Source organism: Glycine soja, chromosome 11 (assembly GCF_004193775.1).
Source record: "Glycine soja cultivar W05 chromosome 11, ASM419377v2, whole genome shotgun sequence".
Lineage (NCBI taxonomy): Eukaryota > Viridiplantae > Streptophyta > Magnoliopsida > Fabales > Fabaceae > Glycine > Glycine soja.
This window is the reverse complement of record NC_041012.1, coordinates 23,459,548-23,480,634: the sequence shown is the minus strand read 5'-3', so window position 1 is coordinate 23,480,634 and position 21,087 is coordinate 23,459,548. Positions and strand designations below refer to the sequence as shown.

At 29.6% G+C, this 21,087-nt stretch overlaps 2 protein-coding genes and 1 long non-coding RNA gene across 5 annotated transcripts; all 3 read right to left on the bottom strand.

Moving 5' to 3' along the window:
- Window positions 1-2,940: 2,940 nt before the first annotated feature.
- On the bottom strand, window positions 2,941-3,707 carry LOC114374274. Of its 2 annotated transcripts, none has more exons than XM_028331898.1 (2): window positions 3,650-3,707; window positions 2,941-3,568 (listed from the first exon to the last, which is right to left on the bottom strand). In XM_028331898.1, exon 2 carries the CDS (start codon window positions 3,312-3,314, stop codon window positions 2,964-2,966), a length of 351 nt encoding a protein of 116 aa, XP_028187699.1. In that variant the 5' UTR covers window positions 3,315-3,568; window positions 3,650-3,707; the 3' UTR covers window positions 2,941-2,963. The 2 variants fall into 2 exon arrangements, with proteins under 2 accessions (XP_028187699.1, XP_028187700.1); XM_028331899.1 differs by having other exon boundaries at window positions 3,650-3,701.
- A 2,235-nt stretch (window positions 3,708-5,942) lies between these two features.
- LOC114374987 lies at window positions 5,943-8,330 on the bottom strand. 2 transcript variants are annotated; one of them, XR_003658675.1, is made up of 6 exons: window positions 8,136-8,330; window positions 7,932-8,004; window positions 6,883-6,978; window positions 6,726-6,788; window positions 6,173-6,265; window positions 5,943-5,998 (listed from the first exon to the last, which is right to left on the bottom strand). It is a non-coding gene; the product is annotated as an uncharacterized LOC114374987 (long non-coding RNA). The 2 variants fall into 2 exon arrangements; XR_003658674.1 differs by lacking the exon at window positions 6,173-6,265.
- Window positions 8,331-15,111: 6,781 nt separating this feature from the next.
- LOC114373687 (putative mediator of RNA polymerase II transcription subunit 26) lies at window positions 15,112-16,256 on the bottom strand. The gene is made up of 2 exons (XM_028331201.1): window positions 15,643-16,256; window positions 15,112-15,361 (listed from the first exon to the last, which is right to left on the bottom strand). Exon 1 carries the CDS (start codon window positions 16,169-16,171, stop codon window positions 15,668-15,670), a length of 504 nt encoding a protein of 167 aa, XP_028187002.1. The 5' UTR covers window positions 16,172-16,256; the 3' UTR covers window positions 15,112-15,361; window positions 15,643-15,667.
- Window positions 16,257-21,087: the final 4,831 nt, after the last annotated feature.

The following is a 21,087-nucleotide window of genomic DNA, read 5'->3' as shown; positions in this document are numbered from 1 at the left end:
AACTGCAACGGAGAGACAGAGTAGCGGGAGAGAGAGAGTCATGCATTTTTTTAAAAAATTAACCCAGGGGTATTACGGGCTTTTCACCTCAAGTGCTAGGTGCACCAGCAAAAATGCTGGGTGCACCTAGCAGCACTCTTCACGTTCATAATGGCTTTTTCCTGGTTGTTGGTTCTGCTCCTTCATCTTACCCTTGTAATCATGCCACCTTGGGCATGCCATTATCAAAGAAGGAAACCAAGACGAGAAGGGATTGATAACTAAGGAGGAAGCATATTGATAATATGGCTGAAGAGAAATTATTGCCAAAAGATCATTAGAGTAAAATTACATAAATGTTAACTTTGCCAAATCATATACTCATCTATGCATGTCCTACACCCAGTAATAAACATTAAACACTTCGCAAAAATATAATTGTTACGCCTACATAAAAACAAACTTTTGTTTACTTCTATAAGAATTTTTTATTGGAATGCTCAAAATTATGATGTTGTATATAATTTTTTGTATGTTATTTTATTATTTTCATAGTATATACTTTTTTATTTCTATCAATGTCTTAAGAGTTCTGACTAACAAAATCTTATTTTTACAAGATAATTTTTAATTATATATTGTTGTTGTGGTGATAAATCAATAAATACACCAACGAAAAGAAAGTATTTATTGATAGACTTTACACTATTAGAAAATACACTTTGAACATCGGTTATTTAGAACATTCTACATCGGTTCTAAAACCAATGTTGAAAGTGTCGATGTTGAATGTATCAATGTTAACATCGGTTTTGTAAAACCGATGTTAACATATATATGACAACATCAGTTCTCTAAATACCCGATGTTAAACACAATGAACAACAACAAAAAAAGTGTATGCATGATGAACGTTGACATCGGTTTTGCAGTAAAACCGATGTTAATATGTTATATTAACATCGGTTTTTCTAGTGTAATATATTAACATCGGTTTCCTACGATAACCGATGTTAATACATTTCATTAACATCGGTTTTGCTAGAAAACCGATGTCAACGTTGATAATGCATACACTTATTTGGTGTAGTTATTTGTGTATAACATCGGTTATGTGTAGATAACCGATGTTAATATTCAAATGTTCACATCGGTTATTTATAACTAACCGATGTTAATGTACAAGAGTTTACATCGGTTATATTCAGATGACCGATGTTAAAATACAAACACTGACATCGGTTATACACAAATAACCGATGTTAATATACAAACGTTAAATCGGTTTTCTATTACAACCAATGTTAAGGTTCATGTCGACATCGGTTTTTGTAAATAACCGATGTTGTTTATGATATTAACATCGGTTTTTGTTAATAACCGATGTTGTTTTCAAGTATTTTTTTTATATATACTTTCTGTTTTTACAGTAAACCCAAAATTTTACCTGTCAAATGCAATTTCAAGCCCAATTCACACCAAATAAACATTTTATTCTGCTTTCAAGCAGTTTTAATGATAATAAACATCAAATAATTGATTTATCATAAAGAATAATCATCAAATGAATTCAATGTTCATATTACATAGAAAATGTCAAAAATGTTAAACCAAAGTAAACTAAGGAAAAAACCATTGTCCCTAAATCCTAGGCCTGATCTCTAACTCGGAGATAAAACTGTGCCCACTGGATCCGAAATGCCTTTAATCTCTTTGGCTCCAATGGTCTAGGATCGTTAAAATACTGCATGATGAAATAAATCATAATAAGTTAATAATGTAATACAAATTATAAATAAATCGATTTTGTTTAAAATAAACTTACCGCTTCCCAATTATTCCTAAAAGTTCCTAAAATGATGGTGGACATCCAGTGCATCACATAGTAGCCGTACTCAGTACTTCCTTTTTGTCTATTACACTAAATACATAATGAAATTTGGATATTAATTAAACAACTAGTGTACAGACACATAAAGAAATATATATAAGTAAAAGTTTTTTGTAAATGACGTACCTTGACGACAATCCACCTAGCAGAAGCCTTTAATTTAGGTTGTGGAGTATCATTAAGACCTTTTAAAGCACTTTTCCAGATGAGTAACAATTAAAAACTGGTGTTGTACATTGAGGTATTACAATGCAAATGTATTTAAAAGAACACTAACCTATTAATAATCCCCTTAAGATAGTTGTCTGGTCTGTTATGCAATGAACAAAACCAGACAAATAGGTGTTCCTTGGGCAAGATGACCACCATCTGCCAGTGTCCGCTGCAGTGGAACCTAAAATGGGTTAGTACATTAGTAAACATTAATTAAATTTAGTTATTTTGTGACTTACCCATTTAGGTAGGCTCCAAGATAGACATCGGGTTGTGAACTTTGCATCCAACTCTTTATGTAACTTTCAGACTCAAACTGTGATTGCCCAGACCTCTGAATGGACTATGGCTCGAGGAATCCATAGATATCAGAATTCCCCACTCACATACATGTTTCAGTGAGATGCCTGTTTATGTTAAGTGAAAGTTAAATATTTATGAATTGAAAGCAATAACTTAGGTAATTAAAAGTAATATAAAATGACTTACAGAATCCACAACTGTAACACTTATATGCTGAGACATTGACCACCGTGTGCGATTTCAGAGAGGTTTTCGTACTTTATGTAGAGGGGGAAATCTGGATTAAAGACCCCGAACACGGTGGCATCCCATCTAACCTGATAAGGCCTCAAGAAAAGCTCTGGGATGGTCAATGTCATCAGATAAAGCGGATCATCGACCTCCGGATCGGGCTTCGGAGGTGGTTTTGCCGGAGACACAGCTACCTATTCATGAAACAAAGTTAAATAGCATAATTTGATGCACGCTTAATGAATTAATTTTAAAAAAAAAAGAAACATATAATAAGGACAATAAGTACCTGCTGCGATAAAGACTTGATCAGATGTGTCGGCCAAGCAAGGAAGGTGTGAACTGCCTACCCCACTAAGGAAACCTCATCAGTGGGTACAAGAACTGGAGCATCTGCATCTGTAACCTCCTCCACACTCACCTTTACTTGGCCAGGAAACAAAGGAATGTTATGAACAACAATGGATCCCTCATAAACTCTCCCCATGGCAACCAGGCGAGCAGGATCTGCTTCTATGTACAAGCCGCACCTGTCAGAGTCACCCGTCTCAGGATCGTTTCCTGAGGGATCAACACAACTCCCCTGTGTGCTCACTCGAGGACCGGAGGGACCAACCAGAGGGTCAGGAGGCACTGCAAGTCCCTGAGATTGCATTTGCGACTGAAGCTGGGACTGCATGTGGCTGAAGGATGCCATAACCTGTCTCGTCACTTTCTCTGTGATGAACTCCTCTAGCTGGTCCCTGATTTGCTGGGTGAGCTGCTGCAATTCGTCAGGAGGCAGGGAGGAAGCACTGCGGGACGTCCGTGGAGCCGTTGCCTGATGGTGACACTGGCTCCAGCAGCACGGACACGTTCAGGGTGATCTGGACATCCAATAGCAGCGGCGAGAACATCCTGACGTCCATGGGGGATGAAGGATCCCTGTGTGGCCTTCTCCTCAAAGGAATCCTACACAGAAAACACACAGTGGTACATGGCCTTCACAAAATATTGAAATATAATTGTAATGGTTAGTTGAAAATGACTTACAATCTTCTCAGCGATTTCCTTTGCGGCCTCAGTCGTCATCTCCCCTGTTTTCTTCGTGCGGGCCATCTTCCACTTCACGTTGCGTTTGACCGGGGATGGAGGGTTGATGACGCCATCAACGCTTCCTGGCTGTGCAGCTTCCTCCAGCTTCTTCTTCGTCTTCTCAGCCAAGAGCTTCTGTTCCAAATAATCATAACCCCCACGAGACAAAACGTGGGGGGCAGTATTCTGCTTCTGTATGGCCTGTGCCTTCTTGCGCACATCCTGAAAAAATTAAACAATAATGTTTGAAATTGGTAGAATGAAGTATAACAACATCATGTTTTTTGAAAAACAACTTAAATGGCAAGGAACATACCTCCCAAGAAAGGTCTCTGCAAGTCTGGCAAAACTGGGCCCACTTTTCCTTGTTGATGCCGTATTTCTCACAGACAGTGTCCTCGACACCATCCTGATTGGCTGCAAGGGTCCATTTCCTCGTGAGGTCTGATTTAAATTGCCTCCATCTCTCCCCCACGGTCTGGAGTAACTTCTTTTTCGTCCTACTGTCAGAAGCCTCTGGGATATCAAATTCCGCCTGACAACATCAAATAAAGTTTATTTGTTACAATAATGTATTTTTTGGCTATTAATTAAACAAAATCCAATAAGAAAAGAAAAATACCTGAATATCCTCTCAAATGAGGTCCTTCTGAGCAGTAGGGACCTCCTTCCAGTTCTCGTAGGTGACGTCCACCTTATCACGCGCCACAATCCCCAAATATGTTCTTAATTTCTTCCTGTGGGGACCGTCGGCCTTCTCGGTAGCAGGATCAACATGCACCACTAGTCTCTCAGCACCAGGTGGTCTAGTGGACAACGATCGTAGACGTGAGGCTTTGCGTTTGATTATTCTGCACTTGATTGTTACAATATAACTCTTCTAGAAACCTTATTTGAAATTTAAAAGAAAAGCACATACTGTGGGAATTTTTTAAAATTGAAAATGTTTTACATTTATAATTTATTTCTTGTAATTTTCTTCCCAAGTTTTTCTTTTTCCTCTTTTTTGTTTCTGGTTCTGATATAGTTTATTAAAATTATGATGCATTTGTTTTCAGGCTTGAGGAGCTCCAACTTTCGGATATCAAATTTCTTTATGGTTGTTCAAAGCCAATTATTGTGGTTCTTATAATATGGCGGGTGGAGAGCGTTGGCTGAAGGTAAAAGAGGCACTAATGAGTCATTGTGGTGGCAGGATCTAATGGTGGTCACACAGGAACAACAGCTGAATAATGTGATGCAATCTGGATTATCATGGAATGTGGGGTCGGGTGATAAAATCAAATTTTGGGAAGATTGCTGGAATGGTGAAGGAGTTGCATTAATGCAGAAATTTCCAAGACTGTATCAGATATCTAGACAGCAACACAACCTCATCCAACAAGTGGAAAGTTTTTCTAATACATCCTGGGAATGGAATCTGACCTGGAGAAGGCAATTATTTGATAATGAAGCTTACTCTGCATACGAATTCATGAGGGAGCTCTCACAGCTGGTAATTCAACAACAAGTACCTGATAGATGGGTATGGAAACATGAGCCTAATGGACTTTATTCGACAAGGAGTGTATATAAATTGTTGCAGGGGAAGCCAGGATCGCAGAGGTATAATAGATGGAATACTTGGTGGATAGCCTTAACTTGGTCTATATGGAAGCATAGGAATGAGGTCATTTTCCAGAATACACAATTCAATGGAATCAAGCTGCTGGAGGATGCTGTGTTTTTGCACTGGACGTGGCTTAGAGCTATGGAGAAAGATTTTTCTATGCACTATAATCAGTGGTCTAGCAACCTAATAGATGGTTTTTGTAATTAGGAAACAAAACCTGTGGGGCAAGGTGTTGTATTGGATGTTAAGAATTCTGGACTGATCAGACTGATATATAGCCTGATTTTTTTATAGCTATTAGTCTATCTAAAACTATAACTATCTTATATCTTTAGTACCTTTGGTACTTTTATCTATAAAATATACTTTTGCTGTCCAAAAAAATAAATAAAAATACCAACATTACACTAACAACTGTTCAGCTTGCCAAAATTTATATAAAAAAGAATATAATCCTCATACAAATACAATCATGCAAGCATATTTGAAAACTTAAAATACGAATAACTCAAGTTAAAACCAATTCATTTTTTACAACTCTGAACAAATTAACTAAGGTACAGTAGGCAAATTTGTTTTCACTAATATTAGTAGGTCATCACCACTGCAGTAGAATTTAAGTTAAACTTAGATAAGTACCTTATGAAGAGGCCAGCTACCTTGTCACAGCTAACAAGTCAGAACTGAACAAATTTCTGCATGTATAATTGAACAAATTTGTTATCAAACTTGTGTGTGTGTGTTTATATGATGAGTGTGTGTGTGTGTGTGTGTGTGTGTGTGTGTGTGTGTGTGTGTGTCATCAGTGTGTGTCTGTGTGTTTCTATCATACGTGTGTGTGTGTGTGTTTCATGACCAATTTTTCTTACTGGCAATTCAGTGACAGTGTATTGCTTAGGCTTCTGTCGAAATGAAAGGAAAATCAATGAGTCTGACAAAACAACTTCAGTCTTCACTCTTCACTAGTTGAACACAAATAAAAAAAATTAAACTACTTCAAGGATAGATAAAAGGTTCAGAAGCAGCAATGCCACTAGAGAGTAGACATCAAGAACAAGAGAGAGGAAGAATAAGACATATAATTCTTTCATCAATTGGTCAGGTTTCCTAACTAGTGATGGGGTCAAAATCAAGTAGGCAAGGATAAGTGGAGGGAGGATGACTTAACCCTCCAAGACAAATACCCCATTCTGTACCAAGTGAGTACTCAACAGAATTATTCTATCGACTTAACCCTCCAGCTACTGTGCTTTTATCCTATGTAGTTGGGTTCGGCAGTTTTCTACCTTTGTATCTATTTCATCTTATCTCCAGTACACTTAGTACTGAATCATTTATAATATTATCTAATTTTTGCTGTGCAAAAAAAAAAACATGAAGGTTCAATCTAGAAATCAAGTGGATAGGGAAAGAGGCACTCACAAGTCTATAGGCCTTAGACAAAGGTTCTCCTAATCCAACAATGCTTACGAACCCAAATACTTCCTACCAAGGTAACAAAATGACAATTGGTTAGCCATGTATGCAATCTTTCACAGTAATGTAAAATACACAATATCCAAAATCATACTAATTATACCTCAAGTTTTTCTCTTTTGGAAAAGATACGGCTAATGAGACGACTGTCTGACAAGATAACAGTAATCCAAATTATTCGTTCAACATTCCTATAATCCTGCAATCATGAGGCAGTGAGGCACACACAATTCAGTAGTGCTTTTAGAAACAAAGTACAACAAATCCTCCTGCCAAATCAATAAAAAATTATAAGGGTAATGTACCCACACACAGGACAAAAAAGGCACAGCAAACAAAGGTTATGGTAATAGTATATATAAGAAGAAAAAATTATTCATATGCACATGTGAGGTTATCTACCTATGATAGCTTTAAGATAAACAATAACAAGAAGGTATATATAAGAATCTGACAGTTTGTTGGTGCAGTAGCTTCATGCATGCTACACATCTCTTTTTTTTTTTGGAAGGCAGAAAATATAGTATATTTTATTAATCAGAAAAACAACAACACCAGAGATACTGCTGGTGACATTTACATAAGTGCAACACAACTATTATACCACCCTCCAGTACAAGATTAAAAAGCCAACATTGACCCAACCATATATACTAGATATGTATAATCTTAGTTGTGGCATAGCTTTGCCTGTACTAATTACTAAATGTCACAATAACATTCTTAACTTTCTCTCAAATTAAACAACACCTACTCTACAAATGACACATGGTGGTCCAATAAACCTAAAATACAGAGTGAAATTCTCAGCCCTGAATTTTCAATTTTTCAACATACCTATAACCATGATTCGAGTTTATCATAAGCTAAACTAAAGTACAGACCATCAACATAGCTTCTTTATATTCATAATCATTTTTCTTTGTGTATAAAGAACAAGCTCAAGAGGTTGCTCAAGAGGTTGGCATTAACAGATCCACTTAAACTGTTACAAGAACACAATAAGGGTAAGGGAAACTTCACTAAGGAGAAGAAGCACAGAGTTGTCACGATGCTTGAGTTAAATATGAGATACCCTAGCCATGTTTAGTTCACTAAGTGTGCGATACATGAATGCAGTCAAATATTTATACAGGATTAGACCAAACATACCTACGTGAGGTGGCGAAGGAGAAGAAGCACAGACTTCTGACGATGCTCGAGTGCGACAAACACGATGTTCGACCTTAGACAAAACGATGGTCAGATGGAGAACATACAACTTCAAGGTAGATGGAGAACAAAGAGAGCAAGAAAGCTTAGATGGAGAAGAAGACAGAGAGAAGGAGAAGACAGTGCGAAGGAGACGAAACATACCTAGGTATGGTAGCGAAGGAGAAGAAGCAGAGACTTGTGACGATGCTCGAGTACGACGAAGACGATGCTCGAGTGCGACGAACACGATGCTCAGATGCAGACAGGGACCTTGAAGGTAGACAAAGATTAGAAGAAGAAGAGAGCGCGGAAGCTTAGATGGAGAAGAAGACAAAGCGCGAGCTTCATAGGGCTCACCATATTTTTTAAAATATAAGTTCAACATCGGTTTTAAAAAAAAAACCGATGTTAACAACATGATGTTAAGGTTAACATCGGTTTTCTGAAAAAAAACCGATGTTAACATATCAAACGTTAACATCGATTTTCTAAAAACCCGATGTTAATAAACATATGTTAACATCGGTTATTAAAAAACCGATGTTAACTAATAAATGTTAACATCGGTTCTCCAATAACCGATGCTAATAAACTTCGTTAACATCGGTTTTTCACAAAATCGATGTTAACGTATACACGATATTTACAATTATGCCACTATGTATATGTTAACATCGGTTTTTTTAACAATCAATGTTAACACATCGTTGTTGAATCCGCTTTTTGCAGCAGTGTTATGATTAATTAGGAATAAAAATGCTATTTGAAAATAAAATGATCCTATATTTTTTATAATTTGGACTAAAAAAATATACACTTTTGTTTCTAATACTGGATAAGACAGGAGGTATATAGTAGTAAAAGCGTACTGCTCGATCAACGATCATGTCAAAGAGAACAAGATACAACTCATACAAGGAACGAGTAAATAAGAGCAGGTTTAAATTCTTTTTTTTTTCTTTTCAGTTTTTGGTTTTAAAAACTTTTTGAGTGTTAGATAAAATACTTCTACACTAATCAATTAATTTCTCATTCAATATCTATTAAATTTTGAAAATTATTTCTAATACGGAAGCTATAAAAATATAAATAAAAAGGCTTAAGTGTATTTTTTACTCTCAATTTTATTAATTATTGGAAAATTTTATCTCAAAAAACTAATTTATTGCATTTTATCTTCAATTTTCAAGAAATTTATGAATTTTGTACTATGTTATATTACCCTTAACATAATTGTACTTTTTACTCTTATTTTTTTAATATTTTTTGATAAATTTTACACTCAACCTTTTTTATTTTTTGACAAATTTTATCCCAACTTTCAAACTTATTAATGGATAACGATGAAAGATAAAATTTGAAAAATTCTTAAAAGTTGGGATAAAATATCAAATTAATTTATTTGTGGTAAAATTCATAAAAAATTTAAAAGTTATAAATAAAAAATACAATTAAATCAAATAAAAATATAGAAACAATCTAGAGATATTTTTTACTATCTTCTATTTTGATCTCGTTTACTTAACTTATCTCTCAATTGTATACTTTACTTGATGTTTTGCACCAGTTTCCACCAATTGTTTGAATGACTTGTTTAATTGTATTTTGAAAACGAAAATTATATAGTCAACAAACCCTAAGTGGTTCAAGTGTCAATATGTGTAAGACTCAAAAGCATTTAGCATCGATGAAAAAAAAAACATCCATGGTAAAAGCCAGACTAAATTAGTGTGAACAAGAAAAGAAAATTCGATCCATCATAAAAGAAATCCACAATTAAGAATCTGCAAATTTTCTATGAAAAGCCATATTGAAACAGTTTCAGAAACATATCAACCTTGACTCATAACAAGTCAGTCAAGCCCCACCACGTACGACTACTGCCCGAAGATTTAAGGTAAGGAGAGATAGATCTTAGGTTCAAATCTCTTCCTAACAAAAATCTAATAAATTAAAAAATTAATATTTATTGATAAAAAAAGTATCAATACTACTGCCTCATCCATCAATAAATAATTACTAGTATATAAGATAAAAAAAAAAAATGTTCTTAGTAAGTAAAAGGGACGTACCTTGCGGCCCCAAAAGATCGAGTAACTCTTAGCCTTCCTATTGTGTTTTTCATAGTCCGAAATAATACGGTGTCATATATAAAGACTCTATGATTCAAGTTAAATCATAAAGTCATGAAATTAAGAGATAGAATGAATGCATATTTTAAGGTGACGAGGTTTAAGACTTTTGTCACTTCCTTCCTTGTCCCTTCGTATTCAACGTAGAAAATCCATTGGACCTTTATTAGGTCCAACCCTAATTCAGAACAAAATATAGTATATAATGACTATTATTGTAAACATAATTTGACTTGAATAACTTTTTATTCCTATAAATTATATTTATTGACTTTGGTCCTTTAAAGTCCTTTTTTATTTAGTCACTGTAAAATCTTAATTTTTTTTATTACGTGATATCAAATAACAAAGTTATTTAATGATGTAACAATAATATTGATTTGTTATGTGTGTCCTGCCTATTTTTTTAAAATATATTTTTTAAATCCTCATTTATTTAAACCAATTAATAACATTAAACTAATCGATGAAACATTTGAAAACCCAGACTAAATACTCATGACTATTTTTTAGAGTTTTTCATGATACGACAAAAGTTAATGGATTATCGTCCTTGTTGCTATTATGTTATTAGATAAAGTTGTTACAATAAAATCTAAAACAAAATAAAAATGACAGGGACTAAAATGATTAAAACAAAAATATTTTAAAATATTGTATTTAAACTTTAATAATAAGGAAAAAAATAATGAATTTGGTGCTTGATTTGTAAGAACTATTGGATGTATATTAAAAGTTATAACACAAAAATAATATTTAACATCATTATTCATACTGTCACGAGTCCTCCTTCTTTTGAGAAACAAATTATAATTTATTTTGTACTATAACTAGATTTTAAACCTGTGCAATGTACGAGTTTGAATAAATGATATATTTTTATTTAGTATTTATATAAGATATATATGTACATCGATACAATTTAATTCTAAAATATTTAGAAGCCTATTAAATATAATTATATTAAAATTGAGAAAAATAACTAATTATATATTTAATCGAGGAGTTGTTGCCTTAAAAAGTATTTGCCTAATAAAATTCTTTTTTATTTTTTCTTTTCCAAGTTATTAATTGTGATGTAATAAATATATGAAATTTATAAATTTAAAAACTACAGTATTTATAAATTTATAAAAATTTTAATTTGACTATTCATTTTTGTTATTATGAATACTATGTTTATATGTACATAGATTTTTGTGTTGATAAATAATAGTTTTTAAATATTTTCAATGAAAAAATTTAAAATTTATTTTTGAATGATATTTTAATCGTATTATTATTATTATTATTGTTTAATTTTTATTTCATTACTTGCTGAATATTAAATTTATTAATCTATAATTTCCTTATAAATACTATTTATTTATAAAATATTATTATATGATCAAAATTATATATCTTGAATTTAATTGATATAAATACTATTTATATATAAAACATTATTGATATGTGTTACTAGTTTTTAATATTATTGTTGCATGTTATTTTTCAGATTTTACTATTTCTATTATTTTTTTATTAAATTCAAGAAAAAAATATTATTTATGATAAAAATTATATTATTATTGCATACTTTAAAGATATTTTACATTTATTATAGAAAATGAATATTTAATACATTATGGTCTAAATTTATAAAAATAAAAAATGTTATTATTATTAACTAAGGTCTAAATTATAAAAAATATTAGTATTATTGATATGCGTTACTATATTTAAAAATATTATTACATGTTATTTGCGTATGTTATAATTTCGATTCTTTTTTATTATATTTAAAAAAATACAGAAGGTTAATAATAATAATAATAATAATAATAATAATAATAATAATAATAATTTAATTATTATTCCATACTTTATATCTATTTTATATTTATTACGTTATGGCCTGAATTTATAAGAATAAAAAATTATTGTTATTATTATTATTATTATTATTATTATTATTATTATTATTATTATTAAGATGTGAGTTTATAAAAGAATAATTATAATGTTGAAATTGATATTAATATATAAATTTAAAAGAACCCTATTTGTTATTATTCTTATTTATTTATTATTATAAAAATAAGTAATAATTATCATTGACGTAGTTGATGCAATTTTTATATAATTTTTTTAAGTGAATTTTATATTTGGAAATTTATGTATTATTTTATTTGAAAATATTAATTTAAAATTAACTAAATATCTATAAATTAATTCAAATTTTTCATAAAATATATTTTAATAATTAAAATTAAAATTATACTTTTTTATGCATATAATAGTTGATTTCTTAACTTATATCCTTAGATATTAATTTAAATAAAATATTATTAATTATTTCAAATTTAACTACATATTTATAAAATTAGTACTTTCAATTATATATTTTATAAAATATATTTCATAGTAATCAATTTTAAAAATTAATAAAGTATAGAATAAGTATTAATGTAATATTGAGTATTATTTTAATATATATATATATATATATATATATATATATAATATTTAGGATTTGAATAAAATTAAATAAAAAACATAAAACATATTTTCTTTTGAAAAATAATTATTGGTCAGAAAATATATATTTTATGGTAATCAATGTCAAAATTTTAATAAATTTGCGAATATATATTTATATATCTATTAAATATGTAGGATTTTAGTTAAATAAAATAAAAAATATCTAACATATATTACTTGAAAACTAATTATTGGTAAGAAAAAACTAATAGTATATTATTATTATAACATCTATAACAATATTTAAAATTTGAATAAAGTTAAATTTAAAAGTTGAGTATACTAATATATATAATAACTTTATTTATTTATTTTTATCCTTAATTATTAATTAAAAATAAAATTATATCATAAATAAAATATTACTACTTAATTAATTGAAATTAATGTCAACAACTTAATTCTTCGTTAAATACAATTAAAAATATTAAATTAGTTGAATCCAACGACTATTATAAAATTGAATTATCAATCTAATGATTAGAAAAACTTTAAGTGAAATTTAGTATACTTTCATCTTTTTTTCAGTTGAAATCGATTGGCAATCTACACTAAATGTTTTGGACAAAAAACCTATTAGCCCTTTTGTTTTCATAAATAGCTTTAGCATTTATCTATTTATTTATGTTTTTTAAAAAAGAAATCTTTCTCTCTCTCCACCCACTAGTTTCTCTCTCATCTAACATCTACTATGTTCACTTTTCACCCAAATTTTCCAGACGGATTGCTTTTGTCCTTTGAACTCATCTGCACAAATTTTCTCTCTAACTCTTGTTCAAATTTTCCCACCCTTCACGCCTCATTAAGCATTTGTTTTAATGGCTTTTTTTTTTTTTTTTTCATACTAAGCTTTCTTTAATGCAACTCTAAGGGTGGAATCTGAACCTCTCATTTTCCAAATCATATTCAAATTCTACTGCTAATAGTTCTCCAAGTTGTACTGGTTGTCCTCTTTGGAGATAATGGTGACATTTAAGAACTTTGAATTGCCAACAAAAAAGAAATAGGGAGTCAACATCGCCACACCGGAAAAGACAAATCTGGGAACCGCTTTTGAATTGAAAAGTCAAACCCAATAAATTCACTGTCACCAGCATGCCGGAAACATTAAAATAGGGAGTAGGGTCTCGACCCAGATTGGGCCTCAACGCCTTGGTTCGACTGTAATTGGCCAATAGGTTCGAAAATTCTTGGGTAACCATATATTGTTGAATTGATTGAATGAAAGATAACAAATCAATGAGAGAAACAAATGGGTGGAGAGAGAGACAGAGAGAGAGAAATAATTTTTAAAAATAAAAATAAATGTTAAATAACTTTAATATCCCTAAAGAAATTTATGAAAACAACAGAACTAATTGGATTTTTGTCCAATTATTTTGATGTAGATTACTAGCTAATTAACTCCAATTAAAAAAATGTAAGAATATATTAGCTATCTCATATATATATATAAATAGACTTATCTCTTTTAAAAAAGATAGAAGATAATATCACTTAATTCTACGCCATTATTTAACATGTGAGAAAAAAATTTTAATCTAATAAACATTATGTACAATTTAAAAAATGATTGTTAAACCTAGAATTCATCACCACCAAACTTAGATTAATTAATTACATACGGTTATTTTAGTTTAACCATTTTGAGTTTGAGTAATGAGTTTGTAATTACATAAATATTTAAGAAATAGTTTTTTTGTCTACAATTATCATATTTATAATTCGAACAAAATGATTTTTAATGAAAGATAAATGTGAATTAAACAAAAGAAAAATATAACTTATCACATATGCGAGTTTTCAGAAAAGAAAAAAAAATAAGTTATACATTTTTGTAAGTTCGTATTACAAATTCTTGACATACCACGTCAATTTTTCAGCAGCTGAAAGTAATTAAAAAGAAGAAAAGAAAAATATTTTACTTTATACTATTTCTTAAAAAAATAAAAAAAATTTCCTATATTTTTTTCACTTAATTTCAATTAGTTTATATCTTAATTTTTCAAGGTTGAGTTAAGAAAATCGAACAAAAAAATCCAACAAACAAAACAAAGCACCTGATCATTTCATATATTTTTTTAAACCATTTTTTCATTTTTAAAAACAAAATTAAATAAAAAAAACTTGTTTAAAAGAAGAAAAATAATTTTGAAAAGTTAAAAAATCAAATCTCAGTCAAACGCACTCAATATCTTCCTGCTCATTGTTTCCTTGTGACCTGTGACATATGTATGCTGTACTGCCTGCTTGAGTTCCAGCATGGTCACACATAACAATCAAGCCTATCTTGTTAATTACTATGCTACCCTCAAACAAAGCAAATTCGTAGATTATCTTCATATGCTGTCTCAAACTTTGTTTGAGACCAATCAGTTTTTAAATTCTGTGCAAGATCAATATTATCAATCAGTACTAATTAAGTTAAGCATTTAAACATATATAATCATAACATAAACAAGCTTAATATTTAAAACAAACAAACATTAACCAAGTCATCAACATGTAACTTTGTCTGACTATACCGGATAATTAACATTCAAATGGTTCATAACCTCATGCATATATGGTTTACGTACATAGCATGTAATTAAACTACTCGATCGTTTAAAACAAACATTAACATCAGTAACTAGTTATCATATACTGATATAACTAATTCTTACTCATTATCTCTATCTCTAAGGTGTGATACAAGCCTTCACTAATCACTACTATGATTCCACAACCACACACCTGCAAAGAGCATATAAAAAAGAAAGACCATCAGCAAAATTAAAAACTAATTAAAACAAACGTTAACTCTGAATTTGGAACAGAAGATACAAGGCTAATGAAATCAAAGGCAAGAGTAAGATTTTACTTTTTACGATAAAGAAAAAAGGATGGCAAATTTTGTCCAAAGCAAAAAAGAAAATAAGACCACCACTTATCTGTAGAATCACATAATAGTAGGTAACAGTAAAAATCATATAATTAATTACTCTGGATATTATTAAAGGAAAAAGAGTCCTCACCTTAACTTAAAAGAGGTAGAAGATCTTAATCACAGTCATTCTTCCGATCACCAGAATCGCGTAACGCATTTTCATAGCGAGATAGAGAATTGTAGGTGCAGCCATATTCGTTGTTACTGCTGTGACCATACTCAGCATCCTCACTATTCACGGTGTTACCACTATTATTATTGTAAACATATTCACTCTTCACGGTGTAATTACCACTATTATTATTGTAACCATATTCACTCTTCACGTTGTAATTACCACTATCATTATTGTAACCATATTCACCCTTCACGGTGTTACCATATATTTCACTCTTCACGGTGCCACTTTCTTGACCAAGTTTACTTTCCCTAGTACTGTTTTCACACCCTTGTTTATAACCCTCCTCATAGCCCTTCTTATAGCCAGTGTTGTATCCATGCTCATAGCTTTTTTCTGGCTCCTCCTTCATCTTTCCACTACGTTTCTCTCTTTTTTCCCCCTCATCGTGGTTCCTTCCCCCAAACTCATCAGCATCATCCCTCCATGGACAAGCCATTGTTTCAGAGTTTTTCACTGAGTTCTTCAATAATACAAAGGAAACAATGACACTTAATTGCAACCTGCAAGGAGAGAAGTGAATGATAAATAAGAATAAGAAAGAAGCCTATCTATCGAAATAATACTATTGTCCAACATTTTGAATCAAATTACAGAAAAGCCAAGGGTACATATATGACTGAGTAAACACTTTTGCAAAAGTATAAATATTGAGAAAGTCTAACATAGACACAAGTATACAGTTAGGTACGACCAATAAGACTTATATAATTAATAAAATAAAATAAATAAAAAATTAGAATGTCAAGTAAAATTAAATTTGATATTATTTTTATTTTTTTCTAATCTTTTTCCTGATTTTTTTTGTAAAATTATAAATACAGATTATGAGCGAAATTTCTTAAATAATAAAATAAAACTTACAAAATTTTGTTCTTTATAAAAAATTTTACCAATATAAAAAATAAGAAAAAAATATTTTATAAAGTGTATTGGTAATTTTTTTTTTATGATAAGAAAATTTTTAATCATGTACACAAACAATATTATTAAAAAATAAATCATTTAAATTATAGAAATAATTAAACACCTAATTTAAATAAATTAATTATAATGAAAATAAATTGAAATAAAAATTTCTTTAAAATTATTTTTTAATATATAATATTCATGTTTTCTAATAATGTTGAAGGTAAGTCGAAATTTTTTTATAGAAATTTGATTTTATGAAGTGCATGAGATAAAGAAACGGATAAAAAATATGTATATAGCAGCAGGTTAAAAAAGAGGAGCAAGACTTTACTCTATTGATAATTATAATTAATTAATAATTTTTAAAAATAAAAATTTAAAAACTAAAACATGCTACACATTAAATAGTATGCGACTTCACATTGAGGATTTTTTTTCTTAATTTTAACTTTTTATTTATAATTTTTCTTTTTAAAAATTATTAATTGTAACTATATTTTGATTTTAATTTAAAACTTTTGATATATTGTATAAAATGAATATGTCTTTCTCTTATAAATACACTAAAATATTAAGATTACATCAATATTTATCAATCTTAATTAAAATTGTATTCTTAAAATTAAAATTATAAATTCAACGGCAACAAAGTCTTACGATTGCTTAAAATCAACGTCTTTTATTTGCATTAATAAAGTTCTTATTTAAAATAAAATACTCTACAATTTTACACCACCAAACATATTATTTTAAAATTTAAATTATATTTTCTAATTTCGAATTGTAATCCTTTATATATTTCAATTTCAATGCAATTTAGCAAAAAATTAAAAAGAAAATTACAAAATGAAATAGAAAATTAATTTTACTTGACATTCTGATTTTTTATATTTTATTAGTTGTAAAATTGTTATTAATTGTACCTAACAATGATGCGTTGAATTTGTGTATAACTTTAACTAAAAATACTGAAAATGAGATTTTATTATTTTCAATTTTTGTTAGTTTGAAAAAATATTTTTACTAAAAATAAAAACAAAAACTCAACCAAACATATTTTTATTATCATTTTTTATTTTCAATAAAAATAAAAACAAAAAATAATCAAACCAAACCGTCTAATAATATCTCATAAATGGTACGTGTATAGAAACATCACTCACATGTAGAGTGGGACATGCGGTAAGTCTGCTACTGAGCCAACAACCCACAAAACCCATCCCGTGAAACCTGCATTCCTAATGGGTTCATTTTTTTCAGCCCGCACTCATCCGGGATAGTCCGCTGGCTTAACAAATTAGACTGCATTTGACCAAAAAGTTAAAAAAAATAATTTAAAATGTCAAATTTGACCGATATAAAATCATTTTAAAATCTAACTATAAATTTTTTAATGCACAAACTATTTATCTAAAATAGTAACACAATTTGCATCTAAATTACTTAAAATATATTTTTTACATTATATTTACTTAATATATAATTTTATACTAACTCAAAATATTATATCATCATTCAGCAAGCATTAAATTATATAAAAAACACTTAAATTATATATTTTTAACTTTGTTTACACATTTTATTTATTAATGTTATATATTTTTTATATTAAAATATAAAAAATCCACATGTAAAATTCGCTTAATTCGCGTGTTAAGCGAAATGGATTATAAAATCCATAATTTAAATGAACTTAAAATATCAAGACTCACAAACAAGCTTAAAATATCTCTTTCTGCTATTTATAAATCACAAACATAACAATGAAGCCAATCTAATTACGATTCTACCCTCAAACAAGCATGTGCAAGTTTAATGATTTAAGCATTAAACATAAACAAGCTTAAATTTAACAGACAAATTAAATAGGTATACCAATAAGTAACTGCCCTCTGCAGTACTGGTCCGAATAAACCTGGATACACATGGCCACCTTTAAATGTTTCTATATAAAATGATGGGTGGGTGTTGCTAGGTGCACCTAGCATTTTCGTATTTTTCCAATTTTGTCCTTTTATCCGTATGAGTCATACGGATGAACTTCATCTTCATTCGTATGGATGTAGTATGACTCTTACGGATGAAGTTCATTTCATTCGTAAGTAAGACTCTTACGGATGAACTTCATTCGTATGAATTTTTAAATTTCCAATGTATATTTAACACGCATGTAAATTTAAATAATAAATTTTGTGACAATTAATTTTGATATAAATCATACGAATTATTTAATCCGTATATTTTTTATAAATAAAAATATTTACTATTAAAAAATTTAATATATATTAAATTTTGTAATAGTAAAAAAATTTTAAGGCACAAATGAGTAATTTAACATGCGCATTAAATATACATTAGAAATTTAAAAATTTTAATTGTCACAAAATTTATTATTTAAATTTACATGCGCATTAAATATACATTTAAAATTTTAGTGTTATGTATAGCAACATGATTTATTTTATAATGTAATTGGCTTATTAATTCAGTTGGTTAGAGTGTTGTGTTAATAACCTGAAAGTCGCAGATTCATAATATGCATAAAGTATGTTCGACTGTCAAAATCGATCAAAAACCTCAAATATTTGTCAGAAAGTTAAAATTTCTAACGAACCAAAATCTGTCAGAAAAATGATCGTAGGAAATTTTAATCAACGGATTTTAACTATTTGTCGAAAATTGCCAACAAAAATATTCGTTGGAAACATTCTGTTAGAACTATCCGTCAAATTTCTGACAAAAATAATTCGTGGAAAATGCTATTTTATAAACAATTATTTATATCATTTGCTTTTCATTTTTATCATTTATCATCGATAATTTAACAACTATTGTTTGTATTTATATAATTTAGTGTCAAAATTTGAATTAACACATGTAATTAATGAAATACTCAAATCCATAAATCCTAAACAAAGAATAAAATAGATAATTAAGTTAAATTAAAAATAAATGTAAAAGAAAAACATAATGTAATATAACTTGTTTTATTGCAATATAACTTCAAATAATTGATATATCTAATTAAAATATATAATTTGACATATATAAAAGTTTAATTTTAAATCAAAATGCTTTATGGTAAATTGCCAAGTTGGTAACTTCGTATGATTAGGTCCACTAAGAAAAGGAGGGGGGTGGGGGGGGGGGGGGGTGGGGAGTGCAAAGTAAGTAGTTAAATTAATTAACAAAATAAGAACCACTCACTTGTCAAGAAACAGTTAAACAAATTAATATTACTTCATTCTTCTAAAAAGTTCTAACCCTCTAATATTTTTCTTTTACAAGTACAAGTGACATTCCCATGGACATGCTACGAAGGCATGCAAGAAAAACGCTTCCAAAAACTTCTCGGTTCTCAGAGATACTTTCAATCGTAGACCTCTGCCAAGTTTTGATATTTTTAAGTTGCACTGAGTGGAATTTGATACACCCTAGAACTTCTTATCATGTGTCATGCACACACAAAAGAAAATCCCTTTTAAATATAACTTCAGTAGTTGTTCTCCTTCCCCAATAATCTATTATTTGCGTTTTATCTCTTATTGATTTAAACTAGGTAAAATTGTACAATGTTTCTATCAGAAATCGTGCCTTTTCGGCCCAAAAATAATTCTAAAACTACCGGCAATATTCATATTTTATCTCTAACCTAGGGAATGCAAAGGCCCTTTCAGAACCAATTAGAAAATTACCTTTTTGTGTGAGTGTCTGTAAAACAATCAAATTTCAAATGTTGGAACTTCAATTCAAAACCAAAATAATAGTAGAACCGACCAGGAACTTTAGGCAAAATCAAAGGCATATGCACTGGCTGATTTGCCACCTCACCACCAGCATCACTCCTGGATTTCAAATGTATAAGGGATATATAATAATGTATATGCATACTTATTAGAAGATGGAAAGAATGACAAAAAAAATGTATATTTCATGATTTGGTAAGAATAAAAGAAAAACCACACCAAACAAGATATCTTAACTGCATAAGCCTCATTTGTGAGGCTTTCTATTTTTGACCTAAAGTAAGGAATCTTCACCAAGTCATCATAATCAAAAACTACCTGAAAGACCAATGTGATATGATGTGTTATGGTAAATCCATGTCCAAGGCATCCACAGATCATGGGAAAATGAAATTCAAAGATGGACATATTCATGCTTGTTGGCATAAGACATTTAAAAAATACATAAAATCTTAAAATGCTCTCAAAAGAGACTGTTCAGCACTCACAAAGTTCTCGAAAAAGAGAAACTTGAAATCTGATATTCATACATTCATACATAGGGTGTAGCTGTTTTGATGCAAATATATCTTACAAAAGTCAAGACCGAAGTTACTTCTACTAGTCCACTTAATTGCTCTTACCGATCAACATAATACTTGTAGTCTTAAAGACTTTACTACTGCAGTAAGCATAAAATAAATACACAATCAGAATA